The sequence below is a fragment of the Microcebus murinus genome, chromosome 17 (genome assembly GCF_040939455.1).
Source record: "Microcebus murinus isolate Inina chromosome 17, M.murinus_Inina_mat1.0, whole genome shotgun sequence".
In the NCBI taxonomy this organism is placed as follows: domain Eukaryota; kingdom Metazoa; phylum Chordata; class Mammalia; order Primates; family Cheirogaleidae; genus Microcebus; species Microcebus murinus.
This window is the reverse complement of record NC_134120.1, coordinates 23,051,765-23,079,108: the sequence shown is the minus strand read 5'-3', so window position 1 is coordinate 23,079,108 and position 27,344 is coordinate 23,051,765. Positions and strand designations below refer to the sequence as shown.

Genomic DNA, 27,344 nt, shown 5'->3' with positions numbered 1-27,344 from the left:
AATCTGAAACAATACCTTTGTCAAAGAACAATTACAAGCAAAATAACTTATATTATACTACTCTGCAACTAAATACAGTCCTTTTGCATTATAGATACTATTCTAAATCCTCAATATATCCCTGTAAGGAACCACCCCAAAGAAACAGAAAGCTGATAGTCAGTATATTTTATAAGTCACAAAATAAGTTCAATCCTGAAAAAGGAAAAGAAAAAAAATCATGCTTTCCCTTGGTATATAAAACCTACCAAATCATTCCAAATAAAAATGAAATGAGAATGTAATCTTTGTTTATAAAGCACTTTCTTTTTCTGAAAGTTCAAAGTGTTTTAATAGAAATCAGTTATTTTCATAACTATGCCTGTTTCTCAGTGCCACATACTTTTTCTCTTACTATAGTTTTTCTTTCTCTCAATGAGTCACCCCAGAAAATGCCAAAACTTAAGAAAAAAAATAACCATTATGTAAAATAAAGTATAACTACTGCATACCATACCAATCATAATGAATTCAATAACTTTCTCAGTAACAGCAACTGGAAGAAATAAGAGTTTTCATCTGCATGTTCTACTTTATTAATTTCTCAATCATAGCATTTGCCTAAACAAATAATCACTACTTTGGCTTCATAATTTGGCTTGCACACCCACCACTGCAAGCAAAAGGGAAAAAAAACATTTTTGATGGCTCATTCAAATGGAAAACCATATATCAGAGGTTATTGTGTAAAAATTCAGTACTTGTGATGGAAAGCATGGTTTGGCAGAACACATTTAATTAGTCTTGGCTCTTTAAAATATTAAATACTCAGTTATAATTACATTACAGTTTTGTCTTATAACTTAAGACACAGAAGAAATTTCAACCCTTCTTTGCTTCACCCTTTTTAGACATTAGAGAAAAATATATTAAAATACAAGGTCAAAGAAGAATAGAATCAAATGAAAAAACAAATAAACCAAATAACTTATTTCTCCTCACAATATCAAATCTTTTAGTAACTATCTGAAGTCTCTATTTTATACATATATATATTACATACACTGTAATATGTACATTATATACAGTAATTTATAATACATACACTATATATACCATATATCTGATATTTTCATAATTTACTTATGCTAAAAATCTGAGCTGCTAACTCAAAGTCATTTTTTCCAGCATTTTAAAAATAAAAGTAATATTCTAAATATTATTATGTAATATCTGTTACTAATAGTTACCATTTATTGTGCACATACAGGGTGCCAGTATCTTTCCTGTACATTTGTTCATTTGATCCCAGCAGCCCAACAAAGGAATGTATTATCTTCATTTGACCATGAGGAATTTAAGTTATCCAGAGGTTAAGTAAATAGCTGAAGAACACCCAGTAAATGAAAGGTCTGGTGTTCAATTCTATGCCTAGTAATATCACTATCTAGAGTCTAATACTTACTCCTCTTCCATAATACCAAATTATCGTCATGCAGAGCCAGGTCTTACAAAGGTCAATAGAAGTGGGAGTCCCCAGTACGAGGAAAGGAAATAATCTGTTTCAACCATAGAATTGTGTTTTGAGGGGCTCCTTACACATTTTGGTTTGACTTTTTTTAAAAAACAAACTAGTGCGGTTAGAATGAGTAGTGAGTGATCTACATGGACATAACCCTCACCATCACCACTAAGCAGGGTTGTGATTTAAAACAATGGCTGGAGCTGGAAGGTGCCTTAGCCATCAACATACAAAAGAGACTGGTGGACTCTCAAATGGAGAATTCCAGTGAGGGACGTTCCAACATTACCTAATATCTAGCATGGACTGAATTTTTGTGTCATCCCAAAAATTCTTATGTTGAAGTATTTTTAAATGAGAGTATGAGGACATGGGGCCTTGGGAGTTGATTAGGATTAAATGAAGTCAAGAGGGTGGAGACCCCATGATAGAATCAGTGCCCTTATAAGAAAAGGAAAAGACACCAGAGCTTCCCTTCTTTGCCAGGTGAGGACACAGCAAAGTAGTGGTCAGCTGCAAGCCAGAAAGAGAGTCCACACCAAGAACCAAATCTTCTGGCACCTTGATCTTGGACTTCCCAAGCCTTCAGAGCTGTGATAAATAAATATCTGTTGTTCAAGCTGCCCAATCTATGACATTTTGTTACAGCAGCCCAAGCGAAGACAATACCTTACCACCTTAAATCTTGCTTCATCACATAAAAAATCATGGTGGTAAAGGTTTTTGGTAATTTGCTTTATCAAACATCTTTAACAGGGTAGGGTGATATGCTTGCAGATTAAAGTAAGAATTAACTATTAATTGCCTTACTGACTATACCAAAGACTACCAATACTACTGATATCTTTGATTAGTTTGAAACATTTGAAATATAATTCAGGTTGGGTCAGCATAAAATCTTTTCTTTATTAAAATCTTTAATTGGCTAATTTTATAAATAAACTGTCAAAAAGCAAATATAATAGCTTTTCACATAAATTAGTAAGAAATGGTACTATAGTGATTATTGTCAAGGCAAGTTCATTTAAGGAGGAGAAATTTCTTGTGGGCAATATCTATTTAACAATCAAATTTTCCTTTTTTAACTGTCATTGGCCAAATTTTACACCACATAAACTGAAAGGCCAGTTGGAGAAAAAGCAAAATCATGGCAGCTATGTGCAATTTAGTCAGTTTTCACAACATTTTTAATATAAATTTGAAAGTTTGAGCAGACCACAATGATATGAAGTTCTTAAATTTTTAAATTGTCTTACGTAAATTTGTCCAGGATTTTCTGATCACTAGCTGTTATTCTAATAAAATTAAAATAATTTGAAAGAAAAGAAATTTAAACTAACAAGCACCAGCAGAGCTTCACTGCAGAAAGCAAAAGTAGTTATTTACATAAGGATAGATGTTATATAGTTTTAGAAGTGATTTTGTATACAGTATCTCACATTTATTCCTCACAGTAACCCCATATAAAAGGGTCTTATATTTATCAGCTCTGTAAATTAGGTAATGAGATTTTAAAAGTTGAAGAACTTGTCTAAAGTCACGCTGAGCTGTGACTACATCCCAAATCTTCTAATTCTTATCTTCATGCTCTAAAATTCCACCCTTATCCACCATGACTTCCAGCAATGAGAGATAAGAAAAGGTAGCCAGGACCACTGGCTCATGCCTGCAATCCCAGCACTCTGGGAGAACAAGGCGGGCAGATTGCTCAAGGTCAGGAGTCCAAAACCAGCCTGAGTAAGAGTGAGACCCTGTCTCTACTATAAATAGAAAGAAATTAATTGGCCAACCAAAAATATATAGAAAAAAGTAGCTGGGCATGGTGGCACATGCCTATAGTCCCAGGTACTCAGGAGGCTGAGGCAGGAGGATTGCTTGAGCCCAGGAGTTGGAGGTTGCTGTGAGCTAGGCTGACACCACGGCATGGCTCAACCACATGCCATGAAGGGCTCACAGTAGAAGAGATTCAAGCCCTGGAAAGGGAGTCGTACCACATTAATGGTTCCAAAATGGACTAGCTGTAACAGAATCATCTAGAATGCTTACTGAAAATGTGTGTTGCTGAGTCCAACCTCATATCTAATCAATTAGGAATTCCAAGGTCTAACTACTATGCATATGTATTTTTTAAAAGTATGGTGGTTCTGGAAAGTAAAAGTAAAGTGGTTCTGGAATTCTATCATTCATTAAAAAGTTCATTTAAAAATTCATTAAAAATACCACATTAATTAAATAGTAAACTCTTTTCTAAATAGTAAAATGATATAGAATTGACTCTTTCCATTTTGTCAGCATATTAGAGGAATATCTAAACTAAACTACAAAGAGAATGGAAACAATTTTTCTACAAAATACTGCAAAATTATGACTACAGGTTTGTATGTATTATAGATCTTACAAAATAATGTATTAATATATAATTCATTCTAGTGAAAGAAATAAATCATACTTGACACACTTGAAAAGGTTTAAAAGAATAAAATCTATACAATTTTCATTACTCTCATTTTAAAAACTTACTAGTGGGCCCGGCGCGGTGGCTCACGCCTGTAATCCTAGCACTCTGGGAGGCCGAGGCGGGCAGATTACTCAAGGTCAGGAGTTCGAAACCACCCTGAGCAAGAGCGAGACCCCGTCTCTACTATAAATAGAAACAAATTAATTGGCCAACTAATATATATAGAAAAAATTAGCCGGGCATGGTGGCGCATACCTGTAGTCCCAGCTACTGGGGAGGCTGAGGCAGGAGGATTGCTTGAGCCCAGGATTTTGAGGTTGCTGTGAGCTAGGCTGACGCCATGGCACTCACTCTAGCCTGGGCAACAAAGCGAGACTCTGTCTCAAAAAAAAAAAAACTTACTAGTGGTAATTAAAAGGTATTAATAGTTCCTCCAATTATTTATATTATATTATGACTGAATGCCATTCAAACACTTACTGTGTACTGCAATGCCAATAATAAAGGTGTGTTCTCCACCATGGACCTTCTGATAGAGTAGTTACAAAAAAACCTAATTGAAAAAATACAACTTAAGTGAAGCACATATGATGCTATACTTAATAAGGAAATTTTAAAATACAGAAGAAAACCTCCATTTCCTTATTTTTACTGAGGTAGAAACAAATTCCTACCTCATTTGTTTTAAGGGTAGTTGAATGTTAAATTTATTGAAGTTGGTTAACTGCACTGTGGTTATGTAAGAGATATCCCCTCTTAGAAAATATACATTGAAGTACTTAGGAGTAAAAGGATGTGATGTAGGTAACTTACCCTCAAGTGATTAAAAAAAAAATCATGTGTGCATACGTGTGTGTAGAATGAGAGACAGAGAGTGAGAAAATGTAAATGACAAAACATGGGATAAAATGTTAAAAATAAATCTGGATAAAGGTATATAGAGTTTTTTATAATATTTTTATTTTTAGAACTTTTCTATATATGTGCTTATTTCAAAATGAAAAGCTTTGTAGAAAGTATAAGAGTGGAGATAAACAGGGGAAAAAGAATGTTGATCATTCTTGAAGATGGGGTTCATTCTTCCACTCTACTCTGTACATCTTTGGAGTTTTCCATAATAAAACATCAGAGAAGAAAAATAAGAAGTGGATGAAATCATGTATGTAAAGTGGCTACTACAGTGTCTGGCAAATAGAAGACATTCAGTAAATGACACTATTGTTATAACTGAGTTCACATCTATCTTAAGTATAGATAAGTATTCACTTTTGGTATTTAATTTTACTCAAGTATTTACTGACAGTCCACAGATGTAGGGTGCTCTCCTCGACATTGCAGTGGACACCCACGCAAGTCAAGAAGCAGCTTACAACATTCGAGACTCAAGTGATCATGACCACGAAAGGCAAATCAGCAAAAGCTCAGGAGTCAAAGAACTGAGCTCAAATACAAGCCAACATCATCTCTTTCCTATGTAATCTTAGATAAAATAATGCAATAACTAGGAACATCTCTTCATCTATCCTATTAAGAGTAAAACCTTCTACTTCAGATAGATGAGCTTGGTATGAAAAAAAAGTGAGATGCTCAAAAAGTTGCTCTCTAAGCTCGTGTTACATAAACATTAGCTTTCATTGTATTGTACGTAGAGCCAACGTGGGGAGAATGATGTGAGTACATAAGTAACAACACAGAGCGTTAAGTGTCGCAGGAGAAGATCACTAGAGGGGTGAAGGAAGTCCTTACGGAGAAGGCAGCCCTCAAGAAGGATCTGAATGGATGCATGGGGAGAAAATCAGGAGACAGAGAGAGGAGGAAGTAGGACTTGAGGTTATGAAACAATCCAAGCAAAGGCATGAACAGGGAGAGTGTCAGGATGCAACAAAGCAATAGAATCTTTCCTAGAGTATGGGAAAACAAACAGTACAATAACCAAAAATACATCTGTAAAAGTGAGGAGAAATTGGAGAAGGCCTTGCCTGACTCTTAGGAGTGTCCAGGCATGTGGCTCACTAGTCATCCGGACTCCAGTTCTACTGCAAGGATTCTTCTCTTCTCCTAACAGTGCCAATAAAACTTAACTGTCCAAAACTGAGAACTTTTTTAAATAAAGCACTCTGTTTCAAAGGAAATAATTTAAGCAAAACATACAAAGTACATACTGCTATAAAAGGAAATGCTTGCTATATCCAGGAAAAATTCAATCCCAATAAAAATGAATATAATCCAAAAGAGTTTATAATTTACATTTGGCTTTGGAATGTAAATTTTTTCAATGAGGAACTTCCAAGTCATATTTTTCTCAAGCCAATACTAAAGAAAATTCCTTAACTACCAACCAAAAGATCATCAAAAGTGATCACACAACTAAAGTCAATTTTTGGCAGCTTGACTGACTTTCCTGGAATGTAGTTTAATTTAAAATTACATGACTATGATCATTTTTACATTTCACTTTGCCCACGGTACATAGCCACACTTTTTACAAGAGTGTCCTTTTATTGTTTTTTATAATCCTTTGAGTCACTACTGTGAAATAATGAATCCATAATTACTCCTTTTTGATTTATACTTTTACATGAATAGTTTTATAAAGATTTAGGAAGAAAGCTAAGTAAAATATCTTGTGACTATAGTACACTAAAAACCATAAATCTATTTTGATATGCTTCACTGAATACTAAATTTTAAAATGGTGAGAAAAAACATTATAGAAAGTTATGTGGAAATAATCTCAGAGATCATCCATCCCAATCAACCTTATCATTAGATAGACATGGAAACTAAAAGCTAGGAAAATTAAAGAAATTCCTTATAATATGCTGCTATCTAGTTAGGGACAGGTCTAAAATTTAAATTCAGGTTTTTTGGCATCTGAAACACTAATGACACCACATTCAATACTGGGCTTCCTTTTGATATGACACATAACTGAAAGAAAAATCAAAAACTATGCACAAATCTGTTTCCTTTAAAAAAACAAAAACTGCCAAGTGCTGCCATTGCTTTGAAGAAAGCAATTATGAACTTAAACTGCCTCCCCCCAAAAAACTTCTAACCATACCAGAGTATTGGAAAATACTCAGTTTTAAATACTTATACCATTTTAATAATCAAAAAAAGAAAACACTATCAGATTAATTAAACCTTCCCATGGGACATACAAAGTCATTCTTCACCCAAAATAATGAGAGCGCTGGATACGAATAACTCAAAGGACCTTACGCAGGTATGGCATTCTACATAGGCTGCTCGAGACAAAATGAGTGAGAGATGACAAATGTGATTCAATTCATATTAAAAGAAATCAAAGGAAGATAAATTTAAGAGAGTGGTTTACTGATCAATTCCTTAAATCAACAGAACAAGTCTACTATTTTTTTAAGAGCTCTTTGAATCCAAAGAAGTTCCCAAGCCTTATTATCTAATAGGTTATCCCATAGTGCTGCCATTGCACAGCAAACTGATGCCTCAGCGGAGTGTGGAGGGCATGCCACACCCATAATTCACTGCCAGAATCAGCTCTGCCTGAACCCTGCCCTACGTGGTTAAGCAGAGGGTAAGAGTACGGACCACCCAGGCAGACCTCACAAATGCAGAGGTGTCACTCTAGTTTTTGTGTCTTCTTCAGAATAAAGCAAAAGTTCCAGTATATAACCTCAAGTGACCAAGGCCCTCCACGCTAACAACAGGGAGAACTAGAGGTGCTCTTGCAATTCTATTATCTTTAGGTCTGAAAATTGTGAACCAAAAATGACGACTTATTGTAAGGTAGGGAAGGGTTTTCTTCAGTTACGAAATTTGCACCCAATCAGAAAAACTCAAGTTTGCACTTCTATTATCTTTAGGTCTGAAAATTGTGAACCAGAAATGATGACTTATTGTAAGGTAGGGAAAGGCTTTCTTCAGTTACAAAATTTGCACCCAATCAGAAAAACTCAAGTTTGTGCCGCTTCAGAGTTTATTACAAAACTCTTCAAAATGTGCTAATTTGTCACTGAAAAAAGCACTGAGAACAACACAAAAACTACACTTAGTGATATAAAATCCTAACCAAAAAATAGTCTAAAATAACCTAAAATAAAAAGCTTTCCTCTTATAACACAAACAGAAAAAAGTTTCTAAAGGCTTAATTTTAATTTTACTATATAACCAGAAATTGTGCGACATGCATATTTATGTGTAAACATTCTTCCTGAAAAACAGTGTTTTGTAGGTAAATAATTTATTCATTATTGCATATATTTAACATAAATCACTGCATAGAATGGAAAGATTAGTATTTTAATTACTTTTCATTTTTACATTTAGCCAGCTGCGCAGATTCAATATAACTATTAATGGCAACAGCCAAGTGAACAGAATTTACTATGCCTAATTAGACAAAATTTATGTACACCAAGGAACTGAAAAAATCTGGTAAAACTCACTTGCTACTCCTGATGCAAGTCCATAAAGTAGTCCTCCCCCATCCGACTGCTGAGAAAAAACATGGGCTCCCGGAGGAGGTGGCTTTTCTTGTCTGATAAAGTTATACAATAAGGTTTTCACAAGTTTGCTGGTATATGGAAGACTACACAAAAAGAAAAAAAAAACTTCACATTAGATACAGGGGTCATCTAATTCTGCATAATGACACATAAATAATTCTGCCATTAATAATATCTATTAATATAAAAGAGTTGATAGCACAATTCAAAGAAATCTAGCACTGTCACATAACAGCAAAGACCATGGGCTTTAAGATCAATTTTCAGGCGTATTCTGACTTTGCCTCTTACCACACCATAAGACATTGGTCAGATCACAAACTCTTGAGCTTCGGTTACTTTGTTTGTATTCTCTATAACATGGTGATATATTATAAATTTTGTGCATAATACATTACATGGCACCTGAAGAAAGGTAGTAATACGAAATCAGTAGGAAAAGCAAGAACTAAAAAATAATAAAAGACTACATTTTTTCAGTATGAAATTATTTAATTTATTCAATTACTCAACTGGTGATAAACCAATTCCTGCAATCTACAGTAAACTTTTTACTACTCTTGAATGTACTATTGAGCTTTTTAGATATAGCTTCCAAGGTGAATGACAAACATCAGTAAAGAATATATTACGGTTTAAATATTTGGCATCACAGTGATACTATAAAAACCTTACTTTGAAAATAAGAACACTAACATTCTCTATGTCTATTAAAAAGGCAACTTCAACACTTCCAGCATTGTAAGGAACAGGAAGGTGCACACAGCCCCACAATGCCAAGCACTACTTCAAACCAAGGTCATTTTGAGTGTCAGAGGGTTCAGATGCAAACCTTCCAACTCCAAACCGCAGGCCCTTTCCCTCTTACCAGTGATTTTCAAATATGTTCAAAGAACATACATGCTACAGGTATGATAACAGGGTAGCAAGACGGATGTGGAGACGACAAAGTTCCCCCAGTACCTAAGAACTTTAAGGTACTTTATTTGGATTCGTTTTACATTTAAAGTTTTGTGAAGATTATGTCAATACAAGGTAGGATGTGTGCATGTGTATTATTTAGTATTTTTCTATTCCCACCCCTGCCCCCTAGATGATTGTAAAATTCTGCTCAGGAGCATAGCCCCATAGGCCAACACATGCCTGGCACACGGTCAGCACACAGTGAAGAGGCTGCTGGAGTAGTCCAAACACGTGGTGATGGGACACAGATTACAGTACAGCAGTTTTAAAGGGACTGGTGAGAAGGGGAAGACACAAAAATAATGTGTAAACAAGTATGATTTGACTGCTTAGACCAGAGGTCCTCAAACTTTTTAAGCAGGGAGCCAGTTCACTGACCCTCAGACCGTTGGAGGGCTGGACTATATAGTTTTAAAAAAACTATGAACAAATTCCTATGCACACTGCACATATCTTATTTTGAAGTAAAAAAACAAACAGGCAAAAACACCTGCATGTGGCCCTCGGGCCATAGTTTGAGGACGCCTGGCTTAGACACATAGAGAACGAAGGAAAAGGAAGAAAAAGATAGAGGATTTAGTGTTTCAATTCTGCAATGCAACAGCTAGAGAAGGTAGGGAACGAAGCTGGGGAACAGGAGGGACAGCGGGGATGGGTACATTGGACAGGAACGCAGGATTTGAGTCCTCATGCATCGGACTTGACGAAACAGCAGAACAACCAGAGGAAACATTAATGCTCGGATAAGAGGACAAGACTAGAAATACAGACTTACACAATTAAAAAACTTGACATATTTAAAATAGAAACATACCATGGACCTCGCATCAAATATTTGTGGCTGATGCTCTGTCGCAAAACTTCCTTGTGGAAGAGTTGGCAGGAAAGGAAAACCACCATTGTTGATATCGCTTCTACTGATATTTCATATGTAATATCTCTGAAGAAATGGGAAGAAAACAGAATAATGATCACTTCGCAAGATTAAGATATTATTCTTTTCTAAATAAACTGCCCTTGAAAAAACTCAAATTTAAATATTAAACATTTTCAGGTTATTAAAAAATAACATAAAAATCAAATAAAGCAAACACCAAAACTCTTCCCCAGTCATTAGCTCTTTTATTTGGGTCAGGTATCTATTATTTCCCCATTTTCCATTTCCCGTCTCCTACTAAATGACAAGTGTTCTGCTTTGAAGATCCACTCTAGACCTTTATGTTCATCTGTTTAGTAACAATACAGAAACAAATACTCAAAGATTATACAACTGAAGAGACCTCACAGTGTAGGGAAGAAAACAATGCCATTTAGTACTAACAATCACTTTATAATCTGAACAATGATAGACCCTACATGTCTTGTGTCTGTAGGGTCCACTTTCTGAAGGCCAACTTTGCATGTTCAGCAAAATATTAATAATAAATAAATTATTCCTATTTTATTAAGCATATTCCTATTATGATAAACTACCCTGTCCTGCCCATATCATTAATCCCTTTTAGAAACAAATCTTATATCAAATAAAAAGGAAAAGTTTCAGCTGAGCAAAAAGCACAAACAGGAATAAATGTCATCCAAGAATTTTCAGTCACTGCAAAAGTTTAAACTGAATTATAATACAAAGCAGAACATGTTAAAGACGAGGAAAGCAGAAACCTCAACAATACAACAAAGAAAGCAACAACTCCAAAAGAATATCAAAATATTTTTATAAAACTGAAATATTCATGAAAAGTTCAAAGAAAAGTACTTAGACCCTGTTTAAATGAAGGCTCATTAAGCAAATTAAAAATGACTTGGTTCAAGAACTGGACAAGCTTAAATTCTACCAGATATTGTAAGGAATTATTAGTGACAGAGATATATTTAAAAAACAAAGTATACAAAACACAAGAAGAGGCCCATTCAATTGACCTTGTTGCATAATGAATAAATCTGTTCTACTAAGAAATCTGACTTTTAAAGTATTATAGAACAATTCTCTTTCCTGAAATTTGTATTACTGTTGAAATAGTAACTACATAAAAAGCAATTCTTGTATTTGCTCTTATTCATGAACTGAATAAAAGACAAACTTGATGTTTCATGTCATGATTCATCAATGATGATTTCAGTGCTTGGAACCCAAAAAGATTATGTATTATAATAATCATGCATTCATATAGCCTGTGTCTGTCAGGAATCCATACTCTAGTCAATTGGCTAGGCTTTCCAGTGGGGTCAGAGTTTCAAGTCAAATCCTGAATTACCAAATACCTTGCCACAGTTAAGGTAGGTAGATAGATGACTAACTCCAATACATTTGCAAATGTATTCAGTCATTGCATCAATAACCAATATTCAGCTGCAGTTGTTTACAATTTAACAGCTTACATTCCAGATCCAAAAACAAATTGTTTTAGTTTGTTTAAAGTAAAAACTATGACTATTAAATACTATGTCTAATAACCTTGGGGAAAGAGTGTGTGTTCAGAACAGAGGGTTGCTCTCTTCCAAAATGAATTGGGCCAAACAGAATCACAAAAGTGGGAGAACAGAAAAAGTGTTAATCCTTTGGATCATCCTTTCCTATGATGAAATTTTGTATCATAAATTGTATTGAAGATGACTGACATTTTTTTAAAAGTCAGCTTCAAAATAAGAAACCCAAATTTGAGTTCTGCCTATCTGAAGAAAAAAAAATTATATAAAAAGAAAAACCTGTGAAATAGCCATTTAAGAAATACATTTTAAAGATACACATGGGTATAATGCAATTATTCATCAATTTCATCAATTGCTACTTCCTAGTTACTATGTTCCCTCACATCTCCCAAGACTATGTGATGGCTCCAACTTCCCATTCTGTGCCCAAACCACTTGGCTAACTCATAGTCATCATTCAAGACTGTAGACTAGCTTCACCTCTTCCAGAAAACCTTCCCTGACCGACCAGGCAGGTTAATGGTGTTCCTATTGTATATATACTTTAAACACCATTATTATGATGCTTTTTATACTCTGTAGTCTATATCATATAAGAAAATAAACATGTTGAATTAAAAAATATCACTGATATTAGAAAATAAATGAAAAATATAACAAAGCACAGCTTAAATATTAACTTGTAGAACAATAAAATATTTAAAGAAAACACACGGGTTGGGGTTACTTTCATTTTCAGCAGTAATGGACAGGAAATTCTTAAGAACTTTCCTGATGAAGTCATCAAAAACCACTAGGGGGCAGAGGGGAGCAGAAAGGGCACTTTCTAAAAGCATCAAAGATCTAACAAAATATTGAAGGATTATAAGGCCAAGATTTAAGGCACTAGGAAAATCTAAAGCTCAGCCTGACATCTGGAATTGCTGTGGCCCAGGGCATATTTACTGACCCATAAGAGGTAGCTAGAAATCTGAGTAGAGCTTTTGACAGGGTTGAGAGTCTGGGGGACAAAAGCTGGAGGCTGGAGTCCAAGGGTTCAAGCCCTGGTAATCTATAACAATCCAGAACAAGCAGGTTCTACTTAGTAACATCACCCATAAGGCCCATGCCGGGAGTAAATCTCTGTTACCCTTTCCTCATGCTTCTAAGTTTGTTCCAGTTGTCATAATTTCCCGCCACAGAAAAGTGAGAAAAATGCACTCCAAGGCAAGTGTTTTTGAGGTTTTGTTTTGTTTTGTTTGAGATAGCGTCTCACTCTGTTGTCCAGGCTTGAGTGTAGTGGCACTATCATAGCTCACTGCAGCCTCAAACTCCTGGGTTCACGTGATCCTCTTGCCTCAGTCTCCCAAGTAGCTATGACTATAGGTGCATGACACCATGCTCAGCTAATTTTGGTTTTTGTAGAGGCAAGACATATTGCCTGGGTTGGTCTCAACCTCCTAGCCTCATGCTACCCTCCCACCTCGGCCTCCCAAAGTGCTGGAATTACAGGTGTGAGCCACCACACCTGGCTATTTCTTTTTAAATAATGTAAAAGTTGTATGTATCACTTCTTCTGGTATACCAACACTTAGCTACAAGGAAGCCTGAGAAATGCTATCTCTACCAGGATAGCCATTGCCCAGCTGAACTCTTAATATTAAAATAGCAAAGAAGAGGATAAGGAATTTGGGGGACTACTGACAATCTATGACAGGTGTGTTACAATTTTAAGTAAGATGACCTCATATGAAGTTGACATCTGAGTAAAGACTTGAAAGAAGTATGGGGGCAAGGGAGAGTCTTCCAGGCAGAAGGACCAGCACACGCAAGGGCCCTGAGGTAAGAACATGCATAGTATATTAGGGAACAGCAAAGAGATCAGTGAGGCTAGAATAGAATGTGTAAGAAGGAGAATAGTAAGAGATAAGGTCAAAAATGTAACAAGCCAGTAAAAAAGTAATAAGAAGCCAGTTTATAGATCCTAAAGCCTAAATACTATGAAAGATTGATAAATTCAAATTCATTTTTAAAATTTCATCATTTCATAAACAAAAATATGCTATAAGCAAATAAGTTAAAAGGCAAAGTGAAAAAAAATATATACTTTAAATTCATGTCACAAGGGCTAATGCAAAAAGGGTCTTAGATACAATAGAGGTTCCAATACGAAAATGAGCAAAGGATATGAGCAAAAAAATAAATAAAGGTTAATAGCCCTAATGTCTATCAATAGAGGAGTGATTAAATACATTTTGATATTGATCTACAACAGAGTATTTGTAGTTTTCAGGAAGAATGAGTAAAGATGTAGAGAAATTGAAACCTTCACACACAGCTGGCAGGAATGTAAAATGGTGAAGCCACTATAGAAAAGTCTGGCAGTTAACCCAAACTGTTAAACACAGAGTTTACCATGTCATCTAGCAATTCTACTCCTAGATATATACCAAAACAAACTGAAAACGTATGTTCACACAAAAACTTGTATATGAACGCTCATCGTAGCATTATTAATACTGGCCAAAAAGCAGACATGTCTATCAAATGATGAATGGATAAACAAAATGTGATAGATACAATGAAATACTTATCAGCAATGAAAAGGAATGATATACTGATAAATGCTGTTAACATGAACACATTAAATGAAGTAAAAGAAGCCAGACACAAAAGCCACATATAGTATGATTTCATTTATATAAAACGTCCAGAATAGGCAAATGCATAAGACTAAAAGCAGATTAGTGGTTGCCAGGGGTAGACAGGAGGAACAAATGAGGAGTGACTGCTAATGAGCATGGAGTTTCTCTTTGGAGTAATAAAATGTTCTAGAATTAGACAGGGGTATTGGCTTCACAACTCTGTGAATGTACCCCAAACCACTCAATTGTATACTTTGAAAGGGTGAATTTTTTGGTATTTGAAATATATCTCGATAAAGTCATTATTTAAAAAAGAAAAATGGGAAAGCTCTCTAAATGCTTGTGTAAAATGACTGCCAGGATAGACTTAACAGGAAAAAGACCAAAGTTCAAAACAATATGTAGAATTTCCTGCCTTCTGTGTGAAAACAGGGTGAAATAAGACTATATTCATAATTGAATATACAGATGCTCCTTGACTTACGATGGGACTACATGTCAATAAGCCCATCATAAGTTGAAAATATCACAAATCAAAAATTCATCTAATACATCTAACCTAACAGACAATAATAGCTTAACATAGCCTACCTTAAACATGCTAAACACTTACATTAGCCTATAGTTGGGCAAAAATCATCTAACGCAATGCCTATTTTATAATGAAATGTTGAATATCTCATGTAATTTATTGACTACTGTACAGAAAGTAAAAAACAGAATGGCTATACAGCTACTTGAAATACAGTTTGTACTGAATGTGTAACACTTTCACATCACTATAAAGTCAAAAATCTTAACTTGAATCATTGTTAAGTTGGGGACCATCTGTGTATTTGTAAAAAATTTTAAGCACATGCATAAGAAATCAAGAATAGCAGTTAATTACAGAGGCAAAGGGGAGGACTGGCAATATGGAGACAAAGATGAGAAGGGAGACTGTTCACATGCACTTTTATGTGTTGGGTTTTGAACAATATAAATGTACCGCCTATACAAAAACTAAATTAATCAAGACCTAAAAATAGAGGATTGCCACAAATTTTAAAAGCTGAACTTTTATCAATTAAAATCTGATGACAGGCCAGGCGCAGTGGCTCACACCTGTAATTCTAGCACTCTGGGAGGCTGAGACAGGCAGATTGCTCACGGTCAGGAGTTCAAAACCAGCCTGAGCAAGAGTGAGACCCTGTCTCTACTATAAATAGAAAGAAATTGGCCAATTAATATATATAGAAAAAATTAGCTTTGGATGGTGGCGTATGCCTGTAGTCCCAGCTACTCGGGAGGCTGAGGCAGCAGGATTGCTGAGCCCAGGAGTTTGAGGTTGCTGTGAGCCAGGCTGACGCCATGGCACTCATTCTAGCCTGGGCAACAAAGCGAGACTCTGTCTCAAAAAAAAAAAAAAAAAAAAAAATCTGATGACATACGGAAATAAGAGCAAACAAAAATCTAAGTCACCCAAATTGCATTATGGTATGCTGTAGGAGTCACTGATTCAAAATTAGGAAAGTCGGGATCTGCTTCTGAGTTCTCTATTAACTCAGTCTGTTCAACAAATAACTTCTCTCGTGTCAGTTTTCTTATTTGTAAATAAGTACCATTGGGCAAGATGATCTCTAATGTCAATTCCCACTATAATTTTCTATAATGCTCAAAAAAAGGAATTCAAGGCAATGTTAGATTCTTGTGAAAACAAAATTAAAAATATATTATTAATTGAGATATCTTAAGTGCCAAATAATCAGGGAAAAGAGCCAGAGAAGCCAATACTTGAAAGAAACCAAAATTCTACCATGCTGAGTGTGGTGGTTTATAAAAGATGAAAAATGTTTTAAGCCAACAGATCTTTCTTGTTTTAATGTCCTTGTATAATCTTCATAAGATTTTCATTACACAATCACCAAAACAAAGTCAACTTTAAAAAGCCAAAATATTGCCTTGGCTGCCATATTATCCCAAGAACTTTCCACCATCTGTTCTGGAAATGTCCTAGAACAAACTACTGTTGGAGCAAGTTATTAATTTCATGTGAAGAAAAAAAGACAGGCGCCATGACCTTGCACTGCTCTGCTAGGGCACAGTGGAACACTTGGATAAAGACAAAAGCCTTCATGAAATGGGTGTTAGTGTTGGCTAAGGACAAATTCAATGAATACAGACGAAAAAAACCTCCTTTGACTTACTACTGGATAAGAAACCTGATGGTACTGTAAACGGAACATAAGTTTAATAAAAACAACTGATGAGTTCAAAGGATTGAGACCAAACTTTTGAAATATCAATGTCATGCCAACATCGAGATTCTAAAAGTCAAATATGAGGAAAGGCTAAAACATAGTATCATATATTACAAATACTGTCAATAATAGTATGTTAAGTAGGATGGCTACTTTAAAAAGTTAACAAATCAAAGAAAGACATGATAATACTCCTCATTTATAAAAGTCTTAACACTAGAAGAGAGGACTTAGAGGTTAGAAGTTAAGAAATCTGGATTCTAGTCTCCAAACAGACACTCTATGAACCACCTTACCTGTCAACTTCATCATATATAAAAACTAACGGGGTGGACCACAGAAACTCAAATATCCATTCCATGTTTATATAGTTTATGAAAAACCAATACTATACTGTTTATGTAAAAAATGCATCAAATGTTTAAAATACAACCAGAGATCTTGAAATAAGTGAAAGTTCAACACAAAAAACAGCTTCTTAAAAAGATTCTTAAAAGATAAATTGACAGGAAGATTGATAAAATGGATACATAATGATGAAGCAAATATTCCAAAATTGTAATAATTATAGAATCTATAGTGGGTATCCAATGTGCAGTTATGCCAACTCAAAATGTTGTATTCATAAACATGAAATAATCAGAGGAAAAGCTCTCAGGAACTAAAAATAATTGCTAAAACTTCATTGAAAGTTAGAAATGGCTTTTAAATATATGAAGAGGTTCAACCTCACTTATGAGAAAATGCATTATAGAATCACAATATAATTTTGATTTTTAACTTACAAAAAATTTTATAAGATACAATATTGGCAAGGCTCTGTTAGAAGATTTTGGTGGAACTACAATTGGTATAATCTCATTAGGGGATAAATTTTTACTGTAGCACAACTTTATCAAAATTTTAAATGTGCACAATTAATACCAACTTTAAGATACACATAATGGAAAAATAAATTTAAAAAAAAAAAGGATCCTGAACTAGAAGCTCCAAAAGAAAAAAAAAAAAAAGATACACATTATGGCTATATCTATATACATTAGTGAAGTGAATTTATGTACATAAATGTTCATTTGAGGATTGCTTATAATAGTACAAGATTAGAAATAAACTAAACAATTTATGAGGGGCTCATTAAATAAATTATGATATAGTCATACAATTCATATGTAGCTTTAAAAAAAAAAAAAACAATCAAAGAAGGGGCAAGCACAGTGGCTCATTCCTATAATCCTAGCACTTTGGGAGGCTGAGGCAGGAGGATCACTTGAGGCCAGGAGTTCGAGACCAGCCTGGGCAATAGCAAGAGTACATATCTACAAAAGTTAAAAAAGTAGCTGGGTTTGGTGGCACAGGCCTATAGTCCCAGCTACTCAGGAGGCTGAGGCAGGAAGATTGCTTGAGCCCATGAGTTTGAGGTTGCAGTGAGCTATGATAAGGCAACTATAGTTCCAGCAACAGGGCTAGACCCTATCTCAAAAAAAAAAAAAAAATTGAAAAAGTCTGTATGATATGAAACCATTATTGTTTAAAAACTTTTTACATGATATCACTGCCACTGGGAGAGGCACTAAAAGATTAGGGACTAAGAATCTAAAGTGAGAAGGAGACTTACTTTTCATTGTATACCCTTTTAATTATCTGATTTTTTTCCATGCACACACATAATCTATTCTAAAATAAATCAAATATTTTAGTACAGAAATTTTAATAAGACAGGTCAAAAGATAAAAATAAAACTTCCAAATTATAATTTTTAAAGATGTAAAAAGTTGAGGTAAGAGAGAAGTTAAATCTGTAAAGTCTAATATCTAACTTGAACTTTAGAGAGTTAAAAAAAAGGAAAAAGAAATTAAAAAATAACAAAAAACTCCTCACTGCTGAAGAATATAGATTTTTTAACCAAATAAGCAATCTATAAATGAAAAAATATCACCCATACCCAAACACATCATATTTCAGAATTCTAAAGATAAAACCAAGATTCTAAAATCTTGTACAGAGGAAAAGGGTAAAAACCTACAAGACAATGATAATCAGATGTTAGAATTCCCTTTAACGATACTAGTAATGTTAGAAAGAAAATAAAGGAATGTCTTCAAAACTCTAAGGAATAATGATTCTCAATCAGAAATTTATACCCAGCCTACCTATTATTCAAATACAGACATGCAAAGACTAACAGTTTCTTAGAAAGCTACATGAAGATGTGCTCCATAAAAAATAAGGGAATAAACCAAAAAAGGTTATAAAAATTATCCAAGAAAAAGTGGAAGCAACCCAAGAAAATAGTGAAGCAAAATCTCAGATGACACAACTATGTGACAGGCTTAGTTAGAAAGCAACCAGTCTAGATCGAAGCAAGGGGACTGAGGACTCTGATGATGACAGTCCCAAGACTAGATGTAAAGCTTTAAAAAATGAGGCTAAATTAATAAAAAGGAATGAAGTACTGATCCATGCTACCACTAGGATGAGCCATGAAAAACACTAAGAACCCAAACACAAAATGCCACATACAATATGATACCATGTATATGAAATGCCCCAAATATGCAAATCCCATAGAAACACAAAGCAGATCAGTGGTTGCCAGGGGCTGAGAATGGAGTAACTGCACAGGGTTTCTTCTTGGGGTGGTGAAAATGTTCTGGAATTATTAATAGATAGTTGCACAATTTTGTGAATATACTAAAATAAGTTACGTGCACAATACAAAAGGGTAAATTATGTGGTATGTGAATGCTACCTCAATAAAGCTTTATCTTTAAAAGTGAGGCTAAAACAAAGGGAAACACACACAAAAACTAAGATATACCTTTAAATTCCAAGAAAAAATTTTATATTATAGGTCACACCATACTTCTTGACTTTAGGGTGAACAAAATTATATATTCCTAATATATTCCCAATAATGTAAGTACTATTTAATGAATTTCAACTTCTAAGATGAACCTATAGACAAAAAGACAGATTGTAAATATTGTCAACTTAATAATGTAGAATACCTATTAGAATTGCTAAAAATTAAAAAAAAAAAAACTGACAATATCCAATATTGGCAAGAATGTGAAGCAACTAGAACTCTCATACACTGCTAAAGGAAATCCCAAATGGTGAAGCACTTTAGAAAACAATTTATTAAGGATTTTGGGGAGGAGGGTTTTTTTAATTATTTGTATAAATTTATGGGATATAATTTTGTTACATGGATATATTGCATAGAAGTGAAGTCAGGGCTTTTAGAGTATCCATCACTGGAATAACATTAAGTAATTTCTAATCAACCACCCTCCCACCTCCTAACCCTTCTGAGCCTCCACTGTCCATGGTTTGATAGTTCCTTAGATATACACTTATCATACAACCCAACAAACCTACTAGGCAACACCACAGGGAAAGAAAATACATTAGCGGTTGACAGGGATTGGGAACTGGGGAAGGGACTGACTACAAGAAGAATAAGGAAATTTGTGGGGAGGGGAGATATGATTGAATTGTTCTATATCATGATTTCAGTGCACATACACAACTGTACCCATTTGTCAAAATGCATACAACAACAGAAGAGATGAATTTTGCTATAGGTAAATTATACCTTGATACACTTAACTTTAAAAATTATTTTTTTAAAAATCCTGTGTCATTGGAGTGGATTTTTATAGTTAAAGGTGACTCCCAAGGACCTATGGATTCCTTAGCACAGTTTGAGGCCCAAATAATTAACAGCTTTTAGTAATTTACTTTGTTAAACTCCCCCATGCCTAAACAGATTGGGTCTAATTTTTTTAAAAGCTTTTTAGTACTTTTTATTGAAGTCAAATATATCTATAGAAAAGTATAGGCCAGGCACAGTGGCTCGCGCCTATAATCCTAGCTCTCTGGGAGGCTGAGGCAGGCAGATTGCTCGAGGTCAGGAGTTCGAAACCAACCTGAACAAGAGACAGACCCGGTTTCTACTATAAATAGAAAGAAATTAATTGGCCAACTAATATATATAGAAAAAAATCAGCCGGGCATGGTGGCGCATGCCTGTAGTCCCAGGTACTCTGGAGGCTGAGGCAGAAGGATCACTGGAGCCCAGGAGTTTGAGGTTGCTATGAGCCAGGCTGACGCCACGGCACTCACTCTAGTCTGGGCAACACAGTGAGACTCTGTCTCAAAAAAAAAAAAAAGTATATAATACTGCCAATGCACAGCTCAATGTGTTCCACAGGAGTGGGTTCCTCTTTAAATTCTATCATTTTCTCTCACCCTGAAAGACTGTCAAGAGGGAATTAAATAGGTCCACAATGTAAAAAACAAAAAAGCTTCCAAACTCTTCCCTTGTCAGTTCTTCATAGAGTGGCTTGGTTTTGTTCTGTTTAAAAATTAGTTCTGAAAATAATAGATATACTAAGAGAAAATTTAACATACACACACATTTCCAAATCAATTTTGCCATTTAGACTATCCATCAGCTAACTTAGCTCCAATGAGGTTGTAAGGGAGATATGCCTATTTTCTGATTTAGGAAATTAGTAATATTTTAAAACAAGAGGAAAGATGTAGTAAATATTTAAGAAACACAAAGTTCTGCCTTCCCGTTATTTTTACTGAACTTAACTAATCCCTTCCCATTAGTTTCCTTGTGCGCACTTCTTACAAAGAACAATCTTAAGTAAACTTGTCATGGAAAAAAAGTAGACATAAAAGTACAGATAATACAAGTTAAGAGAGGGAAGAAAGGGAAGAGAACTGAATGGTGTGGGCACTGATATCTTCAACTTACAAAGGGAGAGTCAAGTGTTACTGCTTATCAATGAACAAACAAAAAAGTATATTATACAGAAAAACTAAAAACAGTAATTTAAATATAGTAAAAAAATATAGCAAGGGGAAATGTGCAAGTAGGCAGAAAGAGACAATCTGACCAGACATCAATAAATAATGAATCAAAAAGCAGTGGTACACATTTACATTAGCACACAAAAAATGAAATACTTAGGTATAAGTCTGACAAAATATGTATAATATCTATGAGGAAAACTATAAAACTCAGTTTAAAGACATTAAAGAACTAAATAAATGGAAAGATATTCCATGTTCATGGATAGGAAGACTTAATTTTGTCAAGATTCTTCTCATTGTGATTGCCAACTATGGGTCCCTCCTTTCAACTCTCTTCCAACCACTTGGAGACTTCATTTAAAAAATCATTTATGACTCTTCAGGCTCTTGAACCACCTACTCACTGGTAGCACCAAACGTTGTCAACAATCAAATTTTCCACAATAAAACATCTAAGCCAGTTCCATTAGTCTATGGGTTGAATAAATGTATATTTTATATAATGTTATTACAATTCAGAAACTCTATGAATAAACTGAATTTATAAATATGATTCTTAGTTTCATTCTTAGTTTCATCCTTAGTTTCATCCTTAGTTTCATATTTCCAATGTGGATTTTAAAGAAATGCCTTTAAAAATTATATCCTTTTATGTCTTAATAAACAGAGAACCCTAAACATAATCAGATCTTCAGTCCTCTAACATTCAAAGTCTTTGTTCTCTCACACAACATAGCTTCCCCATCCCTAATCTTCCACAAACCCTCTGCTCTACTCAAACAGCTGTGCTTGTGATTCTCCAAACACATTATTCACACCAAAGAGGTCCCTATCTAGCTCCTTTCTGCCTCTTCAATGTCCTAGCCACTGCTAATCACTCGGCTCCAAATGACTGTGGCATTTACCAACTGTTCCTCTCACTGGGCTATCTTTCTGTCTATCTATCTGGTTCTAAGCTCTTCAACAGCCATGTCTTTCTGTGGCCAGGGCCATGACAGTGAATACACATAGTATATTCCAAATATGTTTTAGAGGATGAATTTAATTAAAAATAAATTATACTATGAATTTTTATATATGTAAGAAATATATAAATTATTATGCTGTATTATAATCTAGGGTCTACTGAGATTTAAAGCCAATTGTCCCTAAACTGAATGGCCCCAGACTACTCAGCATTCATAACTAATTAATCTACTATTTCCTTAAAAATTGTCAGATATCAGCCAGCCAGCTCATGCCTGTAATCCCAGCACTTTGGGAGGCCAAGGCAGGAGGATCACTGGAGGGCAGATTGAGACCAGCCCAAGCAACACAGTGAGACCCCCATCTCTACAAAAAAATAAAAATATTAGCTGGGTGGTGGCATGCACCTACAGTCCTAGCTACTCAGGAGGCTGAACCAGGAAGATTGCTTGAGCAAGGAGTTAGAAGTTACAGTGAGCTATATTCATGTCACTATACTCCGGCCTGGGCGACAGAGTGAGATCATGTCTTTTTTTTTTTTTTAAGTTGTCAAGTATTATTTCTTAGTGTTTCCTCTTCTAGTAGCCCCTTTCTACTACAAATGTCAGTAAGACACCTAGTTGTTATAATGTGCCAATTACAAAGAGCTTTGAGCCACTACATTTGCAATGGAATATGTCTTAGCACAATCCTGTTTCTGTATAGACTAGATGCTAAGAAACATACAAAATGCTTTAAGCACACGGAATAGGTTATACTCCTACTAATTTACTCAGTGATTAAATTATTTGAGATTCTACCACGTGCCAGGCTAACTTGAATACCAGAGATACAGCAGTGAGCATACCAAGTCCTGGCACAAGAAGAGCCCTTGTTTTCAGGGAGATTTCATTCTAATTTTATTGGAGAAATATGACCAACAGAGCTAACAGATAATATCAAAAGTAGTGAAAAGTGGTAAGACAAAAAAAGCATGATCAAAGGACACAGAATGAGAGGGGAGCTATTTTAGGGTAGTCAGAGCAGTCATTTCTAAAACACAGACCTCAGAGCAGGAAGCAAGGAGGAGGGCAGAGCACGAGCCAGGCAAATACCTGAAGGGACAGTGACTGTGGGAGGAAAAAGGGCAAAGGCCCTGCAGACAAAATGGGCTGGCATTTTCCACATGGGCGAGGATACCAGTGAAGCCGAAGCAGGAGGAGTGAGGTGGAGCTTAGCAAATAACATCAGATACTCCCTGAACACAAGTAGATTAAGTCACATTACACGAATAGATATACACTCACTAAAAAAGGCAGTGAAGGCAATCGATTATGAAAATCTCATCTCTATCAATATATAACTTATAAAAACCTATAAAATGTTTTCTTATATTAAATTATAATTGATAAATCTACAAATCAGGGCCAGGCTAAAAATTAGATAGTTCTAGTCATTGATGAGTTCACAGGTTCATAAGACAGAACACATAAATGGATCTCAGAGAAAGAAGTTGTGTATCAAGCCAGGGGGCAATACAAAGGCCCACTCTGAGTAGACTTCACATAGACCTGTCCAGACTGGCAGCACTAGAGAGATGGGTTGGGGTCTGTACTTGACATTGACATCATCACACACAGCTAACAATGTGATATATCATATACATCATATATAATAACTAGCTGCACCAAAAAACAATAGCAACAAAAACATAAAAAGGAAAAAAATCTACCTTGAGACCTCAAAATAATTTCTATTTCATAATAAAACAGCATCACAAGCAGTCCCCAAAGTATAAGTATTGGGTCTACACAACACACCACCGCTTCTGCTGCTATGGCCCTGTGGCCCCACCCAAACTCCAGCACTGGGTTGATTCACAGAAGTCACATTCAACCCTTACAGTAACACTGCAAGAACCAATACAGTGTCACAAATTCAAAACTGGGCTTCCAACTGCCACCTCTGGTCTACCTACACATGTTCTTTCTATTACACTCAGGAACAGAAAATCAAATACCACATGTTCTCACTTATAAGTGGGAACAATGGGTACACATGGACACACAGAGTGGAATAACAGACACTGCAGACTCCAAAACTGAGGTCGGTCCCTAACCCCCAGGCCATAGAGCTCCATTGGCTCCCTACCCTCCAATGAAAAATCGTCTTCCATGAAAGTTGTCCCTAACCCCCAGGCCATAGAGCTCCATTGGCTCCCTACCCTCCAATGAAAAATCGTCTTCCATGAAAGTTAGGAACTGGGTGGGGGGTGTGGTTGAGAGGTGAAGCTTCGTAGCTTCATCTGTATTTACAGCCACTCCCCATCGTTCATATCACTGCCTGAGCTCCGCCTCCCCACCACCCCCAACCCCTGGTCCGTGGAAAAATTGTCTTCCATGAAACTGGTCCCTGGTGCCAAAAGGAATGGGGACTACTGCTCCAAGAGGTGGGAAGGAAGTGAGGGGTGAAAAACTACACATTAGGAACAATGTGTACTATTTGCATGCTGGGTACACTAAAAGCCCAGACTTCACCACTGTGAAATATATCCACGGAACAAAACTGCACTTGTACCTTCTAAAGCTTTAAAAATAAATTTTAAAAAAGAAAGAAAATACATTAACGATTTAACAAAAATCTTGTAAGAAACATTCAAGCTAGTTTTGAATTACCTTCAAGGGCCATTAAAATTAGATTTCTCTTGTCATTCACCTGTGAATTCAGCAAAGGCTGAAGATGTTCAGGTGTGAAAGCACCGCCTTCATATATTCATATTCCGTCTTAAATCGTAAGCTGACCCCCTTTATACTGCACTATGGTTAGAGTAAATGAAACACTTAAAGAGTAGTTTGGTTTCACATGGAAACTGTTACCAAAACAAACCTTCTTGTAGGCTGGAGTTCCAAGAACATTAAATCATAAGAAATTGTTTCAGCAGCTGGTTAAAGCTGACTGTACATAATACAAGACAGCTGGCTGTCTGTGCATTTTCAGTTAATTTAAAAGGTATAAACACATTAAAACACTGAAATGTTTGATATATTACACTATCTGCCTGCTCCTTGAGAGTGTTAAATGTCTGCTCTATTCCTTCTGTTCATGGCTTATTTACCATCTAAAAGTATTTATTATTTCCATCCCCTTTAACATCACTGAAACATAATATCAATAGAGGCAAAAAAAAAAAAAAATACACACACACACTCTCTCTCATTTAGGATATATACTAAATTGCTAGTATTTGGTAATGAAAAAAATGTAACTAGAGGTGGTGCTATTTCTAAAATTAAATCAGGAACATATGAAGCACCTCACATACCATGACAAGAAGGCAATACATGTTATATGTGTTCCCCCCTCCCTCATCTGACCATATGTTTAAATAAACCTAACCATAGTGGCTTAACCAAGATAGGTGTTTATTTTTCCCATGTAAGAAAAAAATCCAAAGATATGGGATGCAGGGTGAGTATATAGTTTCACAATGTCGTCAATATCCCATGCTCCTGGGACATTATTCTTTGCATGTGGCACTCATGACAGTTTCAAGATGGCCCAAGCATTGTCTCCACATTCCAAGAAGGAATAAAGCGAGCAATAAGCAAAAGGCTGAAGGGGGCATACTCTGCAAGTTCATGACTTCTGCTTCCATAAAATTGACCCAAACTATGTCATCTGGCCACATGTAGGTGCCAAGATATCTGAGAACTAAGCTGGGCACACAGTGCCACCCCCGAACAATACTGTAGTTCCATTAGAAAGGAGGGGGAGAAAGGATATTGAGTGTGTAAATAGCTGTGTCTGTCACAAGAGTTCAATTTGAATGGGAAATTGTCCCCATGCCCTTCCCTATCAGGTGACTCCTCAGTTGTCTCAGCCCTACTTTCAAGGCTGCACACCACCAGACCAAATCACAACAGGGGTTACTGGGTCTCACTTCTAAATCTACATTAAAATTCTGGATGCAGCATTCATGTACAATAGAAGTCAGGAACCCATTTTCTCACAAATACCCATCTTTCTTTTTGAGGCCATAAGTAAATAGCATATTTCCAACCACATGCCCATGTAGATTGAAATTCTGTGATGATAAACTTCAAAATCTACTTCTTTATTTCAAAAATAATTCCTTCTAAATAGGCATTCTCAACAGGGGATGAAATAGGCATTCTCAACAGGGGATGAAAACTGGTTCTTCAGGGAGTGAAAAAAAAATCCATAGATGTTATAAGGGTTTGTGGCCCTCTAAAGGCCCACAGTATATCAACAGATATTCAGTGGGTCAGGGGTATTTAAATTCCATTGGGGGAGGAGAGGCAAGTATGAAAGAAATGTCTAACAAGGCTTCTCAGGGAGACAATTTTTTTTTAAAAGTTGAGAATCACTCCATTAAAAATAACAAATGAGATGAACATTTTGAATCACATAAGAGTTGCAATGAGCTGCAGTGACAGAAGCCCAGTTACAGTAGTATAGACAAATAAGGATCTATTTTTGTCACATGAGCAGTCTGGGTGAGGGAGGGGGATAGGTAGTTGTTGACTTTGGTTCAGCACCTCAAAGACGTCAAAGCAGAATTTTCTGTGAGTCTCATGGTTCATGGTGCCAAGATGGCCACACAACTCAAAAGACCTTGTCCACATTCCAGACAGCAGGAAAAAGGACTATTGAGAATGCAAAAATGTGCCTCCTAGCTGAATCAGTTCCCTTTAAAGAGCTTTACCGGGAAGTCTCATTAGAGCACCTTCCCCTACATCTTACTGACCCTATCTAGCTTCAAGGAAGGCTGGAAATGGAAATCTGGCCTCTCCAAAAGGAGGCCAGAAATAAAATAAGGAAATCAAGAAGAAAGGAGGAACAAAT

The 27,344-nt window shown here is 35.6% G+C and overlaps 1 protein-coding gene across 2 annotated transcripts in view; it reads right to left on the bottom strand.

Annotated features, from left to right (window-relative positions):
* Positions 1 to 27,344, bottom strand: part of DYM (dymeclin) — a 351,414-nt gene that overhangs the window by 247,554 nt on the left and 76,516 nt on the right. For both annotated transcript variants that reach the window (XM_075993890.1, XM_012769895.3), the window contains exons 7-8: positions 10,227 to 10,352; positions 8,390 to 8,532 (exon numbers count right to left, since the gene is read on the bottom strand). In XM_075993890.1, the coding sequence (XP_075850005.1) occupies positions 8,390 to 8,532; positions 10,227 to 10,352 (269 nt within the window). The remainder of the gene's footprint in view (positions 1 to 8,389; positions 8,533 to 10,226; positions 10,353 to 27,344) is intronic.